The sequence below is a fragment of the Dermacentor variabilis genome, chromosome 8, assembly GCF_050947875.1.
Source record: "Dermacentor variabilis isolate Ectoservices chromosome 8, ASM5094787v1, whole genome shotgun sequence".
Taxonomy (NCBI): domain Eukaryota; kingdom Metazoa; phylum Arthropoda; class Arachnida; order Ixodida; family Ixodidae; genus Dermacentor; species Dermacentor variabilis.
In genome coordinates this window covers 25091058-25113770 of record NC_134575.1, presented here as the reverse complement: position 1 = coordinate 25113770, position 22713 = coordinate 25091058, and the positions used below count along the sequence as shown (strand labels likewise).

The 22713-nt window shown below is 43.8% G+C and overlaps 2 protein-coding genes across 2 annotated transcripts; one reads left to right on the top strand and one right to left on the bottom strand.

Moving 5' to 3' along the window:
* Position 1: 1 nt before the first annotated feature.
* On the top strand, positions 2–2882 carry Atg12 (Autophagy-related 12). The gene is made up of 4 exons (XM_075701467.1): positions 2–192; positions 549–685; positions 2604–2666; positions 2755–2882. The coding sequence occupies exons 1-4, from the start codon at positions 36–38 to the stop codon at positions 2812–2814; spliced, it is 417 nt and encodes a 138-aa protein (XP_075557582.1). The 5' UTR covers positions 2–35; the 3' UTR covers positions 2815–2882.
* Positions 2883–4797: 1915 nt separating this feature from the next.
* Positions 4798–22155, bottom strand: LOC142589841 (uncharacterized). The gene is made up of 16 exons (XM_075701461.1): positions 21902–22155; positions 20752–21070; positions 20038–20275; positions 19442–19584; positions 18288–18454; positions 17656–17946; positions 16345–16555; positions 14937–15167; positions 13740–13951; positions 12985–13174; positions 12220–12313; positions 9788–10033; positions 9154–9356; positions 8182–8381; positions 7063–7300; positions 4798–5392 (listed from the first exon to the last, which is right to left on the bottom strand). Exons 1-16 carry the CDS (start codon positions 22031–22033, stop codon positions 5148–5150), a joined length of 3360 nt encoding a protein of 1119 aa, XP_075557576.1. The 5' UTR covers positions 22034–22155; the 3' UTR covers positions 4798–5147.
* Positions 22156–22713: the final 558 nt, after the last annotated feature.

The following is a 22713-nucleotide window of genomic DNA, read 5'->3' as shown; positions in this document are numbered from 1 at the left end:
GTCGAAAGCCAAACCGATCCAAGGATTTTGATATCATGTCGGAGGAGACCGAAAGCTGCCCAGCTACAGAGTCTGGGAATCATGACAACGCCGCAGAGGACACCTCGGAGTCTAGCGCGTCACCCGAAAAGACAGAAGCCCAGCGGGACCGCGGCGATTCGGTCGGGGCTAACAGCAGTGAAAAGAAAAAAAGTGCGTTCTTTTGACAGCTCTCGGTTGGCGCACTCGTGCGCAAGACTCGCGACAACATCGAGTTGCCCGCAACTTTGTAGTTTGTCATTCGAAATACGCACGGTTCAAGTCACGCGGCCCCTTTCGATCGCGATCGGGCCCGATCGGAATCGTATTTCTCAATCCCGAGTGCCTCACTCGCGCAGTCTGCGAAAGGTAGCCAATCGCGATCGAGAAATTCGATTGCAGTCGAAGGTGTCCCGAGCGACCGCGATTTGGTAGCCACCGTGTACTCGCGTACTGCGTTGGCGCACGGTGGCCTGTGCAGTTTGACATGTAAGCACGAACTTGGAACACCGTGTTCGTTTGCCTTGCAGTTGACGTCCTGCTGAAGGCGACTGGCGACGCGCCAATCATGCTCAAGAGAAAGTGGGCCGTTGCGCCAACGTCGAAAGTTATGGACATCGCGGACTTCGTCAGAAGATACCTCAAACTCGATCAGTCGGAGTCCCTGGTATTTCTCTTCTTTCGTTTTGCTTTCTGGCGGAAACGTACCAGACAATTTCTGCAAAGCATTTAAAACTTAACTTTCTCAGTGTATTCACTCAAACAGCACAAAGCTGCTGCAAGATGTGAGGCCCATCACCGTGTGTAACGCAGATATGTGATGCTTATTTTTTAAATATACTTCTATGAGGAAGCACTCCAAGTCGTTTCGAATCACGTGCCAGCTCGTTAATGTGGTTCATTGAGCTGCTTCTGCCTCTGTTTTGTCTTAACATATACGGAATACTATAATGTAACAGGGATTTTGCCTCTCGACACACCTGTCCGTATTGCACTGAAAGGTACCACTGGTAGAAGTGGACAGAATCAGAAGTATTTTTATTCATTCATTCTTGTATGATAAACATATAAGTAACCAAATATACAGGAGGAAATCCCAAAGCTTTAATTGTGCTGTAAGGGTACCTCCAAATGCATTGGGCACACATCATTGGTATCTATCATGGTACCTGTGTGTCTCTGCCACTTATGCTAGCGTTTACGTTGAAGCCAATAGCAAATGTGGGAAATACAAATCAAAATGTTCAGTGTAAGAACTTCTCCTAAAAATTGCCTGCTGAAATGCAGCTGACTAAGAAACCCCTTCAAAATGTATTATCACTAAACCACTTGCAGTCGTTGAACACACGTTGAATTAAAGTGCGATGACTTGCAGCAGTAGCACAAATGTTTAGGACACATGTAGGCAGTTTTTAATTGTGTGACTGGTAGAACAGTCTGTACATAAAAGAAGTAAAGGCTCGTCACATAAGTCTGCAACGCAAAGTACTTGTGACAGCAAGTTACAAATCCTCATTGTGCGCAATGCTGCTGACGTGCATGCTGTTGCTCATCAACTGTCACTCCAGGTACGCACTGACACAGCCGGCTGCAGATGCAACATGCACTTTGGGAATTATGGCTGTTGCCTCCGAGAATTCAATGAACACTTTTGTGTTTTCCCATTATTTTTTTTGTGTGATTAGACACACTAAACATAAGAGGCCCCAGACAAGGTGACACAGACAGTGCAGGCAACAAGCTGATATTTCACTTGCTATCACAATTCAAATACTGACTGTTCACAGTTCTTGGAGGCACATGTGACACACAATAGGCCTTGCAAACCAGTGCACACACTGAGTATAACTTGCTGTTGTCAGTAGAAGAAAATTTTTAAGGATTATGGAAATGAAACTGAAGTGGCCAGTCTGACACAGCTGGCTCAACTAAGGTGTTGCAGTGGACTCATACATTGTAGACATAGTGTTGAGTCTTGGTTGGCGACAAATAAATTATTCGGTTTTGACTGACTATTTCTGCCAAGGGCAGAAACGAAACCTCTGATGGTGTGTGCAAAAGCTGGAGAAAATGTATGAGCTACTTCTCTAGATGAGATTTCCAGAGAAGAGCAATCCAAATCATTCAGAGTAGTTGGAGAACCAGGGCTTTAGCTGCCATTTCTTGGAACATTCCTTCGATGAAGGTTGCTTCCCAAGTTTGAAATCTATTCCTTCTGCCATTTTCTGTACTCTTTGTGGTCATTTAGCTGTTTCCACCATTTATTAGCAACCTTTTCCATTGGCACAGAGAACAAATCTGCAAATAATTTACATTCAGTTGTAATGGCCTAGCACGCATGCAAGAAACTGAAATTGTGCCCCAATTGTACAGTACTGATCCATCTTTCTTCAATTGAAAGTTTGACTTCATGAAATGCAGGAAGCACTGAATGTTGCTGGAATAGAACACTGCTCTTTCTGAATTCAAACTACATTTATGGACAAAATGTCTTAGCCACACTTGCTTACATAGTCTCTGCAATGAACTTGCAAGATATATTTCTTAAAGCACTCAGTCACGACGGTTGTGCTTCTCCTGCGCAGTTCCTGTACATAAATCAAGCGTTTGCTCCATCCTTGGATCAAGAGATCAGCAACCTTTATGAGGTTTGTGCTCTTCATTTGTGGAATGCTTTTCTTGTTTGGGAGATTGAAGAGCTTTATTTTTTTGTCTTCTTTTTTCCCCCTTTTGCAGTGTTTTGGTTCCAATGGAAAGCTCACCCTTCACTACGCAAAAACACATGCGTGGGGATGAAGCCACCAATTTAAATAAGTCACGTTCTTGTAAATACTGTGAAATAATTAAATGTTACACCTGCTTTATCATGTTTTGCAATTGGTTGGTTCCCACTTCAATATGGGTACTGTTTGGGTGTGGTGTTACATATGTGAACAGTTCTTACAAGTGCTACTAAGTGTATATTGCGTTGTCCGTACATTCCATTTAATGTTCATTTTTGCTTGTATCATTCCGATGCCTGCTTTGGTATTGCTTTGAAATGCTTCAATATTCAAATGAAAAGAATTATGAGAATACAAGATTTCCTTTCCTGCAACTACTGTTTCTTGAAAATTTCGTACACTCGAAATTTTTGTTCATCTGAATATTTCACCATTTCACTTGTTTCCAGATGTAAGGATCATACAAAGATAAACATTTGATGGAAATTAATAAAAATTCAGTTTCTTTGTACAGGAGCCAGATTCAGATTTGCTCACGTGAATTTAATTAAGTGATGCAAAGTAGGTTGGAAGAAGATAATCAAGAAAGGCTTACTTGGCTTTAAATGTGCAGCTACTCTGCATACTAGTACAACGGAAACAAGAAAATAAAGGTTTCATCTAAACACAATTCGTTTGCTCAAAAGCAATATCACTGCATCTTGATTGAGCTTTTTTTAAGTATCTACATAACCCATACAGGCAATAACTGCAGGAATCGAACCATGGGAATGCAGAACAATGCAGTCAAACATAGGACGACATTGGACTCCGAATTTGGGATACTGCAGATGTGCTTGCAGGCAAAAGTTGGACGATTGCACCTTGCATGCTAAGTAATGGTATTGTTGTTGGATTTTCAATCTTGAGGCAGTGAAACTAGGAATACGATATAAAATGAGGTAATGAGTTTATTGCCTTGTATGGCTTCTTGTACAGGTCAGACGCATGCCTAGAACTTTTTCTCAACTCCAGGCCTTGTGTTAACCACATTATCCATTGACTTCAGGTTTATAAGTGAGAAGTACCCAAGCAATAAAGCAACTGGTAGGAAGGAAGCCTGCCCTAAGAGAAGGCAAGTAGTAAGGCGTTTCAGAAATAGCACATACCAAACATACTCAAAGCCCCATCATTCATTCTTTTGCATTTTGTATTCTTTCATGCGTCCGGCAGACTGCATCCGTCAACTTAGGGTGGCGTAATACACAAAACTCCATATTAGTTCCGAGTGCTAAAAATTAAGTGAGCTTGGAAATGAATCTAAACAATAGGCTAAAAGTTGTACAATGTCAACTGAAGCCTCGTATAAAACAAGGCAAGAAAAATGTTGCCAACTGAGCCACGTGCCTCCTCAGCATTGCATTAGCCAAGGAGGAACCGCATGACTGTCCTTAGCGCGACTTGGTTACAAACAATTCTCTGGCCAGCTTGCCACTATCTGGAAAGGAAAGTGCAATCATTGCTTCCTACCAGTGCTGACCTATTAGGCAGAAACTTAGAGGTGAACAAAAGCTTCAGAACAAGCTATTAAACATGCAACGTACGCTGCAATGAAAAATGACAGGGATAACTTTAACGGAAAGACAGCGGTGTGGACTAGAGCAAAAAGGGGTAGAAATGCAATTTGGCAGGCCACATACAATCGTAAAGGGCAGACAGAAGGTCTATTGGAGTTGTAAAATGATTATTGGAGTTTATTAGCAGAAGAGCTAGATGTGGCTGAAGTGCCAAGAGAGTTGCAAAATTGGTGCCAAAGAAAAAAGTGCAGTCTAGGATGGTGGAAAATTAGTTTGCATGACAAAATTAACTTTCCAGGCATAGGATGGTGTTGGCTGCCGCGATATGGGCATAAACAGGAGATCGCCGAGATGCCTTCATCCTGTAATGGACAGGAATTGGGCTGACAACGAATGCAAAATTGAAAAACAGTTATTTAGTAGTTTAGTAAAGAGTCCATAATAGCCACAACTTTCTAAAATCTAAAGAGTCAATACAACCACAAGCCATCACAACAGCATAAAATAACAAGCCTTTATTTCATGTCGAGTGGAGGCAAAAAATGCCAGGTACAAAACAAGATACGTGGCAAGTTTGACTTGCATTTGCAGCAAAAGCTGCAGTTAACGATTAGCTGTACATACATAAAAAAAGTTGCTTCGGCAACATAAAGTCAACAGACAAATGTTAAAATGGAAAGGCACTGGGGTAAATAATATATGCAGGTACCTCAAGAAGTAGCCCGAAACTGGAAGCTAGTCCCGAAGTGATGACTAGCACTAGATTTGTGCAGGACCCTGCATTTGTTTAACACATGCAGAGATGCCAGCACTGCATGCATGTTAGTATCAAATTGCTTGTGCATGGCCCCTAGCTATGGCCCACTTGGTCCCTCGGGGAAATGCAGCGGCCGTACGGCAAAGCTTCAAACACTCTGGTCTTGCCACATTCCGTGGCCACGGCGAGGAATAGACTGCCGGCGCGAGACCAGTAGGATTTCAGGGCCACGGGCGACTGGGAGATCGTCTGGACCTGCTCGAACTTGCTGTAGCCTTTCCACTGGTAGATCGCGACCGTCTGGAGGTGACGGCTGCCGAGCACAAAGAATACGTCGCCTGCAGGGAAAGTGGTTGACCTCTTACTCGGGCGCCACACAAAGAAAGGTAAACAGAAGTGGTAATCAAATTGTGGGGTTTAACAAGCCAAAGCTGCACGCTGAACTTTGAGGAATGCTGTAGTAGGGGAGAACTGAAACTTTTTTTCTTTAATGTGAACCCAAGGCATGGTACTGGGACATTCTTACATTCCGCCTCTGTCTGAATGTGGCCAGGTATCAATCCTGCAGCCTCTTACGTGGCAGTAGAATGCTTTACCCAGAGAGGCACCGCAACCATACATGAAGAAGGAAATCTTGCAGTTTTGCAAATGTGGTCCGATAGTCTGCCAGTACTCATACTAGGTGCTCTATGCTTGTCCATGTTGTGCCAAAATTCACAAGCCACAATTATGGCTAGAGAAAAAGAAAAAGCATTGACGTTCCAGCACTAAGTCATTACCAGAGCCAATTGAGACCATGATTTCTAATGAAGTACTGACGAGACATTTTCCCACTTGTGTTAACTAAAGGTCCAAACCCTCTAGACCCTAAATCCAGGCAAGCATCAGAGCGCCCCCAATAGTTCACTGTAATAGTACTCTTTCAACAAACCAGTTTAGTTCTCTGAATGTGTATGCATCACGATGTCACGACATTGGCTTTCTTTGTTAGTGCTATCACTGCAGCTGCCATACACACAAACAAAGCCATGGGAAATGCATGCAGCATCCCTTATTAATTTGTTTTGTGAGCAATACCATCGTCCCTAGTTTCATTAGTGGACGATTTGAGACAATTTTAGCATGAACTTAAAGTGCCCGATGTTTCCAAAGCCTCATACTTGGCAAGTTAAATCCTTTTACACTCGAGAAATGTGCAGTAGAGTTTCTGCAACTCCCAAATTATGTGACAGTACTTCAACCCCTTATGGCATAGTTTTTGGAAAAAACATACATGGCTTGTGTGTTGATGCAGTATGCTTCAATAATATCGATGCTCCACACTTTTAGCAACTTCTAGCATTCATATTTCTCAGTTCTAACGAATTCAATTGACGCGATGGTAGAATATTTACCACCATGCACGTTTTAAAGAAAATAACACTATTTACTTTGCATGCAACAAGGCACTTGTAAAGTGGAAAAATAGCGATGCCAAGGTGGGCTCGTAAGCCAAAGAGCAACGATCACCCATGACAAGCCAAGATTAAGTTCTGGGGTTTTACATGAGAGAACCACAATCAGATGAGGTATACCGTAGTGGGGGGGGACTCTGGATTAATGTAGATAACCTGGGGATTTTTAATGTGCACCTGATGCACGGTCTATTGCGGCCACCATGGCCAGGATTGAACCAGTGACCCAGTTCTTAGCAGTACAAAACGATGAGGCCCATTCAACTCTTCGTGCACTTCATGAACTAGTTCCCGGTCATGCAGAACAGGCACGGCACCTCCTGCATGAACGCTGCACTACCTTATCTGCGAGCTCTTCCTGCACGGAGCCTGCGCCGAGTGAAACGAACAAAGAAGAGCAGCACCAGTTGCTAATTGGTTTAGAAAGTGCAGGCAAACTGAATGGACCTATAGCCACTACGCTACCGCAGCGGGCGACTGTCAGATCATTACGATCCCACTTGAGGAGTCGAGAGGAATCGACAAATGTGGTACTAGCTGAAAAGTCCACTTGCCTGCAAACCTGAAGTGCTCCATGGTGTTGACTCCGGTCATAGGAATGTTTTGAAGGAGCTGGAAGCGGCCGTACATGTGCTGGTAGATGCTGACTGGCTCGGTGTGGGCATCGAGCCAGCTGTGCTGGTCCTGAAGCCCGGTCTTCTCGCTCGCAAATGCGCACAGCAGCGAGTTGTCCACGGTAAGGAACAGTGTCGACGATGCCAGCGACGTGGGCACATCAGCCATTGGTACAAACTGGATGAAAACAGACATTAATGAAGTTTTATTTACTATGAGGACTCTCCAATGATAAGATTGGAGTTGTAAGTAGTTGTGGGAATGAATAGCAGTCATTTTTGAGACGAAAGCAAATACGAATTTAGTAAGACCTGAAGTAAATGTAGTGGAATACTTTTCAAATAGCACTCAAGAAAAGCCACTTTCACAATCAATACAGAACTGGGCATGTTCACGTACTAGCAGTCATAACGTTTTATTGCATTGCACATTATGAAGCATCGTTTATTAAATGCATAAGTGGAGCATGCTTATGTACTCGAATTTTGGGTTTTACTGCTCAATGGCGACAACTTAAGGTATTAGAAAAATATTTGTATGTATGACGACTATTCTATTTGAAGAACGAATTGAACAAGACAGTATTCGAAAGTACAATGTTTTGTCACTCCTATTTGCAGGTGGCCTTTGTTTCATGCATCATTCTGGACACTTTTTTGATCAAAAGCTAGTTCACATTAAAAGGAGCCTCAAGAGGTTAATTTTTATTGGTTAGAGTGGACTTCTGGGATTGCAAGCAGGTGGTGGAGGCTTGGCAAGCGGCAAAATAAAGAAGTGGTGACTCCACCTTCGGATTGCTGCACTAATTTCTTGCACTGTCATGCAGTTGGCAGTATCTGCACGGTTTTTTTGTAAGCAAACAATCAGTCGGTCTGGCAAACTGCCAGTTTTTCTGGAATAAAGTCTTACCGCAACAGTGCAAGGTCAGACTTACACGCATTGACCAGCAACTGTATCCATTGTAAGGGTGCAAAAGAGGACCACGGCACCTTAAACTGAGCCAAACTACCCTTAAGGCTAGAAATAGTGCAGGAAATGTGCCGCCAAGTGCTTCATACCATGTTAACGGCTCCAGACAGGGTGTAGACAGTGGAGTACGACGATGTCAAGCCCTGCTTCCAGCTGTTCGCAGACGAGAGGAACACGATGCCGTCGAATTCCACGACGTCTATGGACGCCACACCAGTGGCATTCAGAGTCTGGTGAAGCTGCCAGTGGGCTTGGCCCGGTGCAAAAAGATAGACGTCGATGTGTCCGCCTGTCAAAAGTGGAACGCTCAGCTCAGCAAGGGCAGAATTATGCAAGCACGAAACATGAGGGAGCCCGCTCTTTAAGTTGGGGTCTAGTGGACGTCAGAAAGACATCGCCAGAAGGCTGCTGGTGCCTGGCCAGTGTGCTGCTTTGCCTATATTCATTGAGATTGTACACACATATATACTGTGCATACATAATGCAGTATAAGTTAACTATAAACAAAACTGCATCCAAAACAAGAATACCTCCGTTATATTTAATATTTGTTGCACATCGATATTTGAAGGAACATTTTAGGAGTAAGTCATGATGTCCAATAATTCTTTGTATTGATGTTCGTTATATCGAGGCAAGACTATTTTGCCAACTTCTAAAACACTGCAAAACAAGGAATCCAGGCCTTGTGTCAACAAGGTAAAGGTTACAGTATTTCGTACTCAAAACTTACAGGCAAGGTGTGCCTCCCATTACAACTTGGAAGTCAAGTTTGTTATCACAAAGTACTTTCTGTTCAGAATCCTTGTGCACGTACGGAAGGCATCGAACTTAACTTTTGCAATGCTGTGCAAGCAGTATGCCCAATGTGGCACTTGACAGCTCATTACTGCTTGTCATGGCCCTTGCATCAGTTTGTACAACAAAGCATTCGTGCCATGCAGGACTGAACATTCACAGGAGTCGATAAAATACTGCAGAACACCGCACTTCGGCCGCAGTAGCGCATAAACCACACGAACGGCAGGTTGGATGGTGGCGCACCACAGACACACACTTGCCTTTGCTCGAGGGCAGAAGGTACTTGTTGAACGAGTGGGCGACAACCAGGTACGTGCTCCCGAGGAATTCAAACATCTTGACGTCGCTCACAAAGGCCGATGCAGTCACCCTCAGGTCAACCCTGACAAGCTGATCGCTTGCAAACTGGCCACGTGGATCGAGAAGACCCAAGGCCAGCTCTTCTGCACCTGGACGTTCGCAGCTGCACAGGACGATTATGGTACACTCCAAGGTGGACGGAAGAAGCAAAAAAAATTAAGAAGTTCAATATCTTGATACTGCACAGTTGGCTATGAAGGGTGTCGTACTGAGAGGCTTGTCTAGGTATGCAACGCACATACCTATAAAGCAGAATTGCTGCAGTGTTTACAGTTCTATGTACAGTTTATACGCTTTACCAGCAATCTCTTCGAAGTGTAATCGTTTATGACGTTGTATACGAGCATTATCAAGAGTGACACGTACCCAGAGACCAAAGCTGGTTTTTAGTTGGACAGCCATACAGCTGAAAAGAAAACTGGTCTGACGATGTCAAGAATGATATTCCCATTGAAAGCGAGGCAATGATAGCTTGCCGATGGTTTATTCCCTAGCTTCTTGCACTCTGAACAGTTGACAAGTGACAATGCTCACCCCAGTCTGCTCGAGGTACTATTGGTCCAGACGACGAATCCAGGCTGTGTTGAGGCATGTTGAGAAGTGAATGGAATATAGCGACGGCGCAGGGCAAATCGTCCCTTGGTCAGTGCGCCGTCGGGCTCTACGTTGAGCACCTCCGACGAGAACTCCTCGCAGCAGTTCTCTCTGCCGTGGAGGCAGTGAGTGGGCCAGGCAGTCCAGAGGACCATCATGTCAGCAGGAATTGTATTCCAGGGAGACCTGCACGATAGGTGGAACAGCCACGTGAAGTCTGCTTAAATGACCCTGTCAGGCATAAATTAGCTCTATCCATTGAAAAGTTGGTTTTACCACATTTCTTGCAACTTGCATAATCATGAAAAACGTATGGATTAAGAACGTAATCCTTCAGAGAGTTTTGTCAAGTTAACAGAAAGTGGACTCCATGCTAAATCTCTTTACAGGAACGTCAGATATAAGAACATCAACTGTTTTATGTCTAGCATACTTGGAATGCACCTATCCAGCCACTTGAAGAAATATTGCCAATGTAAACATTCCGAGAAACAAAAGTGAGCGCGCTTCATGAAGACACTGCTGATACTGAGAGCAAACAGCCATCCATATGCCTGTCCATATCAGTCAACTAAGACACTTCAGATACTCAAACTTGCAGCACAGGTCCAATTGGAAATGTTGCAAGGTGTAATGAACACATTTTAAGTATCATTTCCGCCTGCTTTTGATGCACCATATTGGCATGCAGAAATGCCCACAGGGTACCTGAAGGGGATACTGAAGGGTTTAGAACCACAGTACAGCACCATAGTTTTTTCTTCTGGAAGCCCTCCACCACATGTGGGCAAAAGCCATAGACACGATGCGTCACCGGACGAAACGTTGAGCAGTGGGAGGCCCAGCTGACAAACCCGAGCCTTGAAGACCAGCATCGCCCGGCGAGCAGGGCCAAGTTAGCTCATGCTCCCACAACATCCTGGACTAGGGACGCCACCTGCCTCGGACGATTTCACCCTCAGCTCATATCTATAAATGAAGTTTATTCTTCCTTCTCCTTTACACTGGTAACTCCAAGTCTGCATTTCTTCAGTACATTACCTACGCTTGAGTGCCAGTGTTTTGAGCAGATTACTGGTATTATGGCCGCGAAAGTTAATGAAACACAGGCTCAATGACAAATGTGAATTTCTGCTGTTAAGGCACGGCACCGTGGAGGTTACAAAGGCTACTACATGCCAAAACGGAATTTGTGGCCACATGCAATTGTAAATGGTGCTAGAAACTCTGGGCAATAAAAAACCCATGCACATGTGTCCCATATTTTTGCACCATTTACAATTATGCACTGAAACAAACGGCCCAGTTCTCAATCTCTTTATAGTTTTGAGGCAATTTACACAGCAATTCCATCGTTTTTGCAAATTCCGTGTCCCTTAAATAGTTTTGCCTCACCCTACTTTGTGCCTTGGCAAAAATGCTAACAGCCCTAATGGCCAATGGCTTTGCAAGTAAAAATGGCATTGCATTCTTTGTAAGGTTGCGATGGATTTCTAAACTGCTGCATGCATGAAACATGTTCGACAAAGGGATGTATGCAAGCACCAAGGATCAGCTAATGCGTGCAATCTTTCTCCATTTACTAGGCATTTATGCAATTTATTGAAGCTCACCCAAGCTTCAATGCTACTGGAATGAGAGCATAATCACTCTTGGGTGCTTTGCAAAGCTAAGGCCTTTCTTCAGCCAGCAAGGTTCAACAGCCAAAGCATTGAGCTAGTCAAGTTCAAGGCAATAGCCTCAATTCAATAATGTACTTCAATGAAAGAAGAACAGCAGTCCAGTAACAGGCCTCTCTTTGAGTCGTAGTTTCAGACATGCTAATACTCTACAGGCACTCTTGTGTAGCAGTGCTGTGCACGAAAGTTAAGTAGGAGGATTGCGGCCTAGTTTGTGGTCCACCACAAACACTGATGCACACCAAGATGGTATCAGAATGTGCGATGGAAACATTTGGGTAAGCCATTATTCCATGGATGGTAGCTGGAAATTGTCTTATGAATTGGTGCTGGAGGCACACAAAAGCTCAGTAACAATAGAAGAAAGAGGTGTTGCCACAGTCGCCGAGGAATATGTGTCGAGCTCCATGGGGTAAGAAGCTTCGCAGAATTAAGTTGTGGACTTCACATGTGGCGTCTGACAGGAGAGAAGGTGCGTCAGCATATCAAGCCATATAGTCAACAACTATCACAGTACAGAGTCACTTAGACCACAATGCCGAACTGCCTCCTGGATGTAGAAACTTAATGGATTGAAGATTCACTGGGAAATGCATCGTTCAATGCAGCATTGGACGATCTTGAACCATGGACAGTTAAGCAGCGTGTAGTACACAGTGTGCATTACGGAAGTATCACTATCGTTCCACTTACTTAAGGGAGCGAGCCACGGGGCTAGTCAAGATCCTTCGAGATGGAATATCCAGAGTCTGAAAGGCCCTGAAGTAGGCAAGACCTGTGGCTTGTCCTGAGAGTGATGAAACAGCAGGTCAACAATTCTTTAGGCACACACTCAACCGATTAGCAGGCTTTTAAAAAGTAAGTAATGCAGCTTTATTTACTTTATTGGATGTTTGTGCAATTAAATGTAGTTCCCATAGTAAAAAAATCTGACAAATAATTCATGCAATATTGAGTGTTGGAATCGCAAGTGACTCCGTTGCTCAATTAACAGGCACCACAAATTTGAATTACTAAAGATAATTTATGTAAGAATTAGCAATACATGGTTTAAAGTAGAATTGAGAGTTTGCATTAAAAAAATTTATGCCTCCTGCTTAACCTTCAAGATTCACGAAAAGCGAGGACTCTCTGTTATGCACGTACTAAATACCCGAGCTGTAAATGCGTGTCTGCAGTCATGACAGCTGACACGTACAGCACTTCAAATAAACATGGCAAGTTTTCACTCCCGATTGTCCTCTCTGCCTTTTTTTCGCCGCATTACTCTGGTGTGACAAGCCAAAACATTTCAATTAACTGCATTAACCAAACTCCTAGCTTGAATTAAGCAGCTTCAAAATGCTTTAGCAGACCAGCCAATATTTCAAGCTTAAAGCTAATAGCACACAAGGAAAAAATAAACTTTAGAAAGCAAGTTCAGTGAGATAAAAGCGAGGCATCGAGCTGAACGCCGACCTTTGTAAGCAGCATGCTGTCTCTGCAGGACAGCTTCATGGTGTCTGAGGGCGTCGACCATGCTCTGCGCTCCTTGCTTCCACCTGTTCTTGCCAGCCTCAAAGTTCTGCTTTAGGTTTTGAACGTCTATGCCGTTTGCAGTCCCCACGACCGTGATCTGTCCTACCACTTCAATTGGAGCCGAAAAGACCTACAGAAGATCAAACAATTGATGTGCAAGGTGTGTGAAAATATATGTCGAGAAAGGGCTTATTGGCGATGGTTAGCTTTTTTCACAATGCAGACGACATGCAGACAGGGAAAACAGATGAAACTGATTCCAGATATGCGAAAGAAGATTTAATCATGGGGTTGAGCATCTGAAAGATTCATACTGCGCCACGAGGGACACCATAGCCGAGGGACAAGAACTACATTGGATCACATTTTCTTGAGTGTACCTAAAGAAACATACACGAGTGTTTTTTTTTTACATTCCACCCTTATGAGAATTTAATTCTGGCTAATATCAACCAGATATTTAAACAGTGATAATCGCGTCTTTTTCTCGTTTATATGTAATGTGCACTAGAGTTTTGCAAAAGTTGTGCACTGACAAGTTAGGTGAATAGAAACTATTATACGAATATATATGTATACGAATATATATACGAATATTATATAATACGAATAGAAACCCAGCCTATAAGGACACCTGGCAGCAGAACATTACTGGGCTTCGAGACTTTAGGCAGGAGGAATAACTAAACACCTACGGTGGAATGCGGTATCTCCTCGGGTCTGTTGACAAGGACGACATCTCTCGCAAGCTCAACCAGGTTGTACCCATTGACAGTCACTGCGTTCAGGTTCCCACGGATCTCCACGTCCTGGACAAATGTCTTTGCACCAGACAGCTTGTACTCTCCGGATTGAGTTACCAAGTGCTCCCTTAAAATGCCATTGATGCGCTCGTAACCGAGGTCACCTGGGTCAACAAGGTAAGAGAAGCAGGTCAACAGCAAGATCAAAACTTATTTTGAGGAAGCAGGCCAACATCTGCCATGCTGCAGACTTGGCGAAGACGGTGCCGACCGATTTCAGAGTGCTGCTCGTGAAGTCTCTTCTGCAAGGATCACGCACAACAAACAAAGTCCAGCTAGTCCCAAGCATTCCCAAGTCCCAAGTCCCAAACAGCTTGGTGGATCAGTCTCAAGGTCTTGCGACAGAATTGCATAATGAAGTCACATCAAAATTAAAATACCTTTGTTATATCTAATTATTTAGAAGCACATCTGTTACACGATGATACTGGTAACGTTTTAGGTTTATTTAGCCATGTCCAATATTGTGCGACATCAAGGGTCAACTGTATGTGCATACCCTTGTAGCATGTCTAAATTCAGAGCGGAAATGTTTTTTTGCCACGTAATGCTTTAGCACAGAAGCCTCTTCCAGAATATAGAAAAGCTACCATGCTAAAGCATGCAGAAGCAGCCACATTACTTCAACAAATTGTCATTCATGCATGACGTTGCAGATTGCAACATCATGATTCACAGAAGGCTTGGTAATTTGATCAGCTGATAGCAGCACATGACACTACATGAAGAGAAGACTCTTGCACTGCAGACATCTAAATAAATGTTGACGCTACTTGCAATAGAATACCAGCCCAGTTATATTTTCAAAAGAAAAAAAATGTTTAAGCTCCTGCACATCATATCAATTGCGAACAGAACCCCAACACGAAACAAAGTGCAAAAAGATAGGGGGGTCTGAATCCATTTTACAAGTAGTAGCACCAATAAGCTTTAGTTGCAAGTTGTTGCTGGTATCTTGGTTGATTATGAATTCCGAACTTATAAGCGCCAATGACGATACTCTCAGGCTGTTTATCAGTAGCGATGACAAGCGCTGCAGCAGACACCATTTTGCCAATGCAATTACCAAGAGCAAAGCATTTCACCCACCGTGAATTGGAACGTCCCTCTGGAAGACGAGCTTGGACCTCAGCCTCTGATCTCCACTGAGTGTCACCCTCTCAGCCAACAACTGTTCTAGATACAGGTCATTGACCTTATTGAGGTTCAAATTGCCCTGAATGGCCGACGGGCCAGCCAGGATCACCTTGCCAGGAATGCGCTGGTGTTTGATCCTTGGCAGGACAAGGTCTTCGGGTATGCGCAGGCCGTTCAGTGTGCCTGGCAAGCGAATGGAATGAACAGTTTGAACAGTTAAGGATAGGCAGACATAATAGATGTTCGAAGGCACACAGAAAAACAAAGCCAGGCAACTGTCACATTTACTTTAAAATAGGTAGAAGGCGACTATGGGTAGACCCCTGTATATCGAACTTGCCAAGAAATGAAATTTGAACATAGGTCGACCCATGTCTCCAGAAAAACGAGCAACTGAATATGAGACCTTTGTTCTCAGCTACTAAACCTTCCGTCGTCCACAGTGCCATCAGGTGCGTCCGATATGCAGCATTTCTCAAAACCAGTCTGGCGCGACGCGAGAACTCCATTAGCTCATCATTTTCGCTATCTTTGCTCACGAATGTAGGTCAATAGTTGCTTTTAGGCAACATTTACAAGGGAGAGGGAAAAAGATGGTCAACCTATACTCAAGCAAATAGTACGACAGTTGTCATAACATTTTAACTGCAACCAGCTAAACTATAGTTATTGGTTAGCAAATGACTTGAAAATATTGCAACATGTTCCTTGCATTTGCTGCACCATTATAAGCAGAACAGATTAAAATCCTTGGAGAGTCATTGCTTGCGCATGGCACATAGTGCTGACAGCACAACGGATGAAACAGTACAGATGCGCTGAACTAAAAAACTGACCAGCCCAGCTTAAGACTCATTGCTTGCACAAGTGTGGCATGCTTGAATGACGACCAGCAGTTTAGGTCTGCTTCAAGATAACCTGCAGTTTATTTTGTCGCTTCAGAAGCACGTCTAGTGTACAGCATCACTACAACAACAGAAGCGAGCTACGTAATTATGCACCAGTGCTGGGAACAACTATCGAGGCACTTATCCTTGAGCATTTTCTTACAACACAGTTTTGCATATACGAGTGTCAAATTAACATGTGCACTCATCTTAAATGCCATTCTCATTGCTGCTTGCGATTTGAAGGTGGTCTTTGCTTATACATTTGTAGATGTAGTGCTTGACGAGAGATAATGCACAGAGAAAATCCTGAGCACTTCAATGATACATGCGCAGTTGACGTGCTAAAGTTAGCTGAGCCCTCCTTGCAGCACTCAACACCAAAGTGAATGGAGTCATCACAGGATTTGACGTAGCTATGCTTAGTAGTAGCACAGCATAGAGAAAGATCTCGCAGAACAATGCATGCTTGCCTTTCACATCCATGTTGTTGACAGTCAGGGGCCCAACTATGGTCTTTTTGCCGCGGATGACGTGACGACCGTGGGCTGTGACCACACTGGCGAGATCAGCGACGCTGATGCCACCCACAGGCCCTTGCGAATGGACATTGCCGCGAACGTGAAGGGAGTTTGACGCAACCAGTCCGTGTTGGTTTGTGAAGGTCTTTGTTCCTCGGACAACCTGGAAAGGCGGGAGGCCAGAGAAACGTTTTTCAGGACGTCGATGGCATGCTGGTTTCTGGCAGCCAGCATGCACGGTCTGCTTTGAAAGCAGAGTAAGTGTGTGGCTGCCAAATACAGCTGAGTTATGACATGAAGGCACTCAGATTTTTTTTTTTTTAATGGAAGGACAACAGCCTAGTGCATTCTAGTGGCAAATGGTTTTCACTAGGTAAAGTAGGAGCATTTCGGTTGTATTGGGTTTATCGCAAGCTGGGCATTCCCTTTAACAGCAAAACATTGTACGGCACTTCACACACCGAGCGCGTGGCTGCTGACGCTTTTTGCATCACTGGTGGCCGCTGTGAACGCAGCTGTTGCATTGTGGTACACGTTGAAAGAGCTTTTGCGAGGCGTTGTGACTGCACTTGGTCCAGCAGCAATCACTCAGCGCTCTCCAGTGGTGAAAAAGACTGACTGGCATGTGGTCCAATTATTTCATTTCAACTGCCGAGCAATGAACTTATCTAAGGAAGCGTAACAAATGGAATGATGATGCATAAAGAAGGTTTTCAATGATTGATGTTGAACTTATCCCTTACAATGAATGGCACAACGGAATTCAAATCAATACCACAAACATGACAACCTAACTCCAAGCAAAAGCAAGATATTTTGCTGTGTACATCTGAATTTTTGCACCTAATTTTGATTAGCACATGAATGTGGTATGCACTTGCTGATTAAAATAAAGGTTGTCAGCCACTGCTGGCAATGATTAACCGTCGTTTGCAGTCTCTTGATACAGTATAAGTGTGCTCGTTACGAGAAGGAGCAAATGTTTTCTTTATATAAGTATACTCGAAATTTTTCACTAGATATTTTAGATGAAGCAGCAAGATACGTCTGTGCACGAAGATTGTCAGGGAAATACACGACATGGCTGTCATCGATTCCAACAGACATGAAGACCTATTTTGCATGTGTCTACACATTCTTGTTTTTACGAAGGGTAATCAAAGTTAAATCACTGAACTGCAAAAAATAGCTAATGGCTCATATTGAAAGCCGCAGGCACAGCTCGAATTTTGAACAGACAATAGCTTCAAGGGTGCGTTTGACCTGTTCAGTTGACTTCGTGACAGCATCTCGAAGTAGGTCAGTCAGGTTGACCCCGTTGATCGGCCCCAACAGAGTGAGGGAGTCGACGACCACTTTGTCCAAAAAGGTCACCGGTCCATCCACCGTTTGTGGCACATTCCTCATGATCAGGTTGCCTACAAGTTTGTCAAACGGTGCTCCATTCAGGTCCCCAATAATGTGGACATTGCCTTTGACATTCAGCTTCGAGAAATGCTTTCGGTCATACACCGACTGTTTCACACCATTGTTGTACAGTGCTTCGTTGTGCAGCTGCAATACAACAAAAGCAAATCAATTAAAAAAAAGAAAGATTGATAACTAGGCGGTATTAGCTCTAGGATTATTGAACAAATGTTTAATGTTACTTGTAATGTGTAATGTGTTTTTCTGGCTGGCCGAGCATCACTCGTGATGAGAGGAGTCCTTTTGCCATCGCAGAAGCATAGCTTATTCATGCTGCTTAGCATTATTTGGTGCCCGTGTAATGTGTTCGAAGTTCCGAATTTTTAGCTCCAAAGCAGCATTCAATCAACTTGCACAAAAGGCATTTGCTGCTGCTGGTTTCAATAACTGTATGAGGCTGAAACACTGGACAGAGACTGATAATATACCTTTGTAATGTTGCAGCCATTCAAGAGACCACCGATCTCAATATCTCCATCGGATAGCAGGTTCTTGAAGACAACTGTACCACCCAGCACTTCATCTTCTCGAAGCAGTACCACGTTATCAAGATCGAGTCCGTCGAGCTTTGCAGGTCCATAGAGGTGCAAGCGGCCTACGCAACGCCAAATAGAAGGAGGTATGAATCAGTCCTAAATGGTAAAGGGAAAATCAGACATCCACCCATTCGTAGCAATTGCTACAAAGGAAGCCCATATGGGTTCCTCGAAAGAAAAGCCTCAGAGTTGAAGAAAAATTCGTCCTGGTCCAGGGATCGAACCTGGGACCACCGCCATTCCGGGGCAGCTGCTCTACCATCCGAGCTAACCAGGCGGCTAGCAGATGGCAGGGCGAAGCCGAATTTGTCGACAACACACGAAGCAAAGTTAAGTGTTTGACGTAGTGGTTCTGCGGAAACCCGCAAGGTGCAGAGAATCGGACATCCACCCGTTCGTAGCAATTGCTACGAACGGGTGCATGTCCGAATTTTCCCTTTATCAATTCTCTCCACCTTGCGGGTTTCCGCAGAACTACTACGTCAGTCCTAAATGAATTTACACCTACAAAACGCAATAGTGGCTGAGACAAAGCTGGAACTTTTTTTTTTTTTTTTTTTTGTTACGAGGTTTTACGTGCCAAAACCACTTTCCGATTATGAGGCATGCCGTAGTGGAGGGCTCCGGAAATTTCGACCAGCTGGGGTTCTTTAACGTGCACCTAAATCTAAGTACACCGGTGTTTTCGCATTTCATCCCCATTGAAATGCAGCCGCCGTGGCCGGGATTCGATTCCGTGACCTCGTGCTCAGCAGCCCAACACCATAGCCACTGAGCAACCACGGCGGGTGAAGCTGAACAGGTGCCAGAAATAAACTGCTTGGTCCAAGGCAGTTCACAGTCTTTACCGGCTTGCAACCCAAAATGCAATCTGTAGCAATGCGAGTGCAAATCAGCTTTGCATATGGATTTGTGTTCGGCGGCTGGTGAAGATTGTCGATGAAATCGATTAAGCGGTCCAGGCATTTCAAGAGCGTACAAATTGCACTGTTATTTCGTGCAAGAACTTGAAAGCGCATAAATCTTGGGTGCAATAGCAAACTTACGAGCGTCAACACCACCCAGGAAGGTCATAGGCGCAGATATCAAGTTTTCTTGAGTTTTTGACATCGCTCGGGCATAAAGATCTTTCATGTTGACTCCATTTACAAGGTCATTGGTTGTCACATGTCTTTGAACAAAAGCTTTTCTGCAGAAAAAGAAAGAAATAAAAATATAAAATTGAGTACAGTGGCAAGTAGCAGATAAACTCAGCAAAAAAAGAAAAAAAAAGCTGTGAGGATTGACTATGAGCAGATTTGAGCATTTAAGCTATTATACTCACAGTAGCTTGACTTGAGTTAGATTTGTTACTCTTAACAGCACAAGAGAGAAGGAGGTGCGAACAGACCTCAAATTCGCTTGTGTTGTCTTTCTCATCATTGACCCTGTTTGCAGTACCTTCATTTGCATCGACATTTATGTGGTCACTTAGTTCTCCAAGACAGGCCATGCATTTAACAAAATCGGGTCAAATGCCTGACTGCAGAATGCACAGAAATTTGAAAGCCGTTTGCATGGCTTTAATTCTTTAACTCTAGACTGAACTGAAGCTCAGCATGAAGAAAGAAAAATCTGCACTGAACTTGAAAGAAGCGCTCACCCCAGGACTGTCTTCTTTCCAGATATAACCTGTTGAACATTACGGCGAATGACCCTTCGAACGTGTTCTTTGACGTCAAGGCCATTGACTTTGTCGGCAAGCAAAGATTCCAGGCGCAGATGGTTTTGGAACACCTTGACACCGTCCACTTGCTGGGGAACATTGAGGAGCACCACACTGTTCAGCATCTCTTCAACATTGACGCCATCAACGAGGCCATAGCTTTGCAAGTGATGAGCTGAAAATGCAAGTGGTATCAGTTATGAAGAAGTGACAGTTGCAGAACTAAGGGCAATGCGTTGCCCGATATTGACAATGACAAGAGAACTCTGTATTTGCTCACATATGCTAACGCTCTGCTTGGACAGTATCACGTGCATAATCAGGCCACATGCAATTAAGCATAATACCTGAAGTAGAAATGCTAATGGCACTTGCAATTACAAGCAAGCTGCACAACTGAAAAGCTTTTACACCACACTTGCATTGAAATTTGAGCACTTGAGATTTGCAATGATGCGCACGAGAAAATGAAAATCCTACGAAGCCTAAAACCAGCCAGTAGAACTTCTGACTTGACTACACTGAGCCGAATATGGTCGTTATTACTAGATGCCCTCACGAGCAAAGAAAATTTCTAAGAGGAATGCTTCCGAATTCAGCATATTTACAGAAAGTAGGTTGTTTTCCGGGCACAACAAAGCAATGCCTCACCTTCCAAGCCATTCCTGAAGTGCTTGTTGCTGATGAGCCTGTGCCGAGAGCCGTTCTGCAAGACCAACTCGTCCATGAATGCTTTGAAGGGTACGCCGTTGAGCTGGACTGGATTGATGAAGTCTGCAACGACCTCTTTGACCGAGATAGGTTTCATGAAAGATGGCGTACCAGCCATCACTTGCTCGCCATTCACCAAGAGGAACTGCTTGGCAAGGGGCTTTCCATTGACAGTTTCACTGTGAAGGTCCTTTTGTACCACGATTGATGGGAAAGATACATCCCCATGTATGACAGTGTTTTGATGGGAACTCGACACCTGGACAGGAAAGGTACAATAGGTAGGACTTGAGATATCACAAACACACATGACACCAGCTTCATTTGTGCAGTATCTAAACACACAGCCAACAAGCAGTATTGCCGTTTTCAATAAGGAACAATGTTAATTCACCACACAGATTGAAGTAGATCAAAGGTTGATGAAAAAAAGATTGGCAATAATTTAACAGCAGTATTGGTTTTGACTAAGAGTAATCCAAAACTTGACAGCAACTACTCATGTACAGTCATGGACAACTGAAACAAGAAATTACAAAGTAGCACCCCCCTCGCAAGTTACCGCACAAAAGTAGTCTCTCACCACTACTTATCTAGTTTCCAAAGGTGGTACAGGCCTCGCACAAAGAGTACAAGCCAAAATTGTGCCGATATAGCATAGTATATTAGCAAAAGAAGAAACAAAAGAACACATTTTAGTTAGCCTTAATTTGTACTTCAGTTGTTTAACTATGCACAAGTAGTCTCTGTAAAGTGTTTGCATACTTTTGGTCAAATCCAATACACTGCCTTCGCTGTATTCAGAATTGTCTTTCGGCTGACCTTTGGTCTACTGTGATCATTGCATGTGGTGGAAACATCTTTGTTCTAGCTAAGGACAGCAATATCGCTTGCTACGTGTATGCCGACAGTTGTCTGTGGAAATATATATTGCATGTACGCAGCTGTAGCGCGAGTATTTTTGACATCTGAAGTTCTGCTATTATTGCATGTCAATGTAATATAATGGGACGAGGATAAGCAAGAACTTGCACTTTCCGAGGTATGGGTTTGCAAAATGACTCAAATGTCAGGACAAGGAACAACTCACCAGCTTGGCAGCCTCCGAAAGATCAATACCATTTACATTCACACCGGGAGCAACGTCAATAGGTCCCTTTGTATGAATAGAATCCTTGAACACAACCGGCCCTTCAAGGACTTCGTCTCCGAAGGTCCTCATGAGGTCTTCGTCGAGGTTGATGCCATTTATTGTTTCAGTGTCAAGGTCCTTCTCCAAGTGAACAGTGTTGAAGCTTACAGGTGACTTGATGTGCTGTAAAAACAAGGTTTGCGATTATTGTGAAAAGTTGCCTACCACAGCCTCAAAAAAGGAAGTGGGATGAAGTGCTTGCCTAACATAATGTCCAACCTGCAGAATTAGAACAAGTTACTGCAAACATGACAAAGTGGATTCTTAACTCTTGTACACAAAACAGTGTTCATAAATGTACTCGCGAAGTTTTCAAGAGGTTGTAAAGGCAGGTGCCATCATTTTTATCACTGCCTGCACAGCAGTTCTATCGCAAATTAGGACATTAAACACAATACAGAAACAGCCCCAGATGAAAGGTTCAAGATCAGTAGGTTTCCACATGGAAGGTAGGAAAAAATGCATCAGAAAGATGCAATTGTGAGTTTCCGGTTTACCAACGAATCACCCATAACCCTTGCGAGACATAAGCGTTCAGGCATAATGAAGGACACCGCTGATCGGAGTGGTGAAAAGACAAGGCGAACACGGCAGTTTCACACTTATAACCCGAACTGAAAATTCAATGCATTTGAAACAAAATGGAAGTTCCATATGCATGCCAATAAGTGCCTGCAGGTGTGGTTTCACAGCAATAAGGGAAGCATTTT

Excerpts from the sequence above, each read along its gene's own strand:
- Atg12 (XM_075701467.1), top strand. The coding sequence starts at position 36 with ATGTCGGAGGAGACCGAAAGCTGCCCAGCTACAGAGTCTGGGAATCAT. Across the intron at positions 193-548 it reads CAGCAGTGAAAAGAAAAAAA|TTGACGTCCTGCTGAAGGCG; the intron begins GTGCGTTCTTTT and ends TTTGCCTTGCAG. Across the intron at positions 686-2,603 it reads TCGATCAGTCGGAGTCCCTG|TTCCTGTACATAAATCAAGC; the intron begins GTATTTCTCTTC and ends TCTCCTGCGCAG.
- LOC142589841 (XM_075701461.1), bottom strand. The coding sequence starts at position 22,033 with ATGAGGACCTTCGGAGACGAAGTCCTTGAAGGGCCGGTTGTGTTCAAG. Across the intron at positions 16,556-17,655 it reads TCACGAAGTCAACTGAACAG|GTTGTCCGAGGAACAAAGAC; the intron begins GTCAAACGCACC and ends CCGCCTTTCCAG. Across the intron at positions 9,357-9,787 it reads AGTACCTCGAGCAGACTGGG|CTGCGAACGTCCAGGTGCAG; the intron begins GTGAGCATTGTC and ends CGTCCTGTGCAG.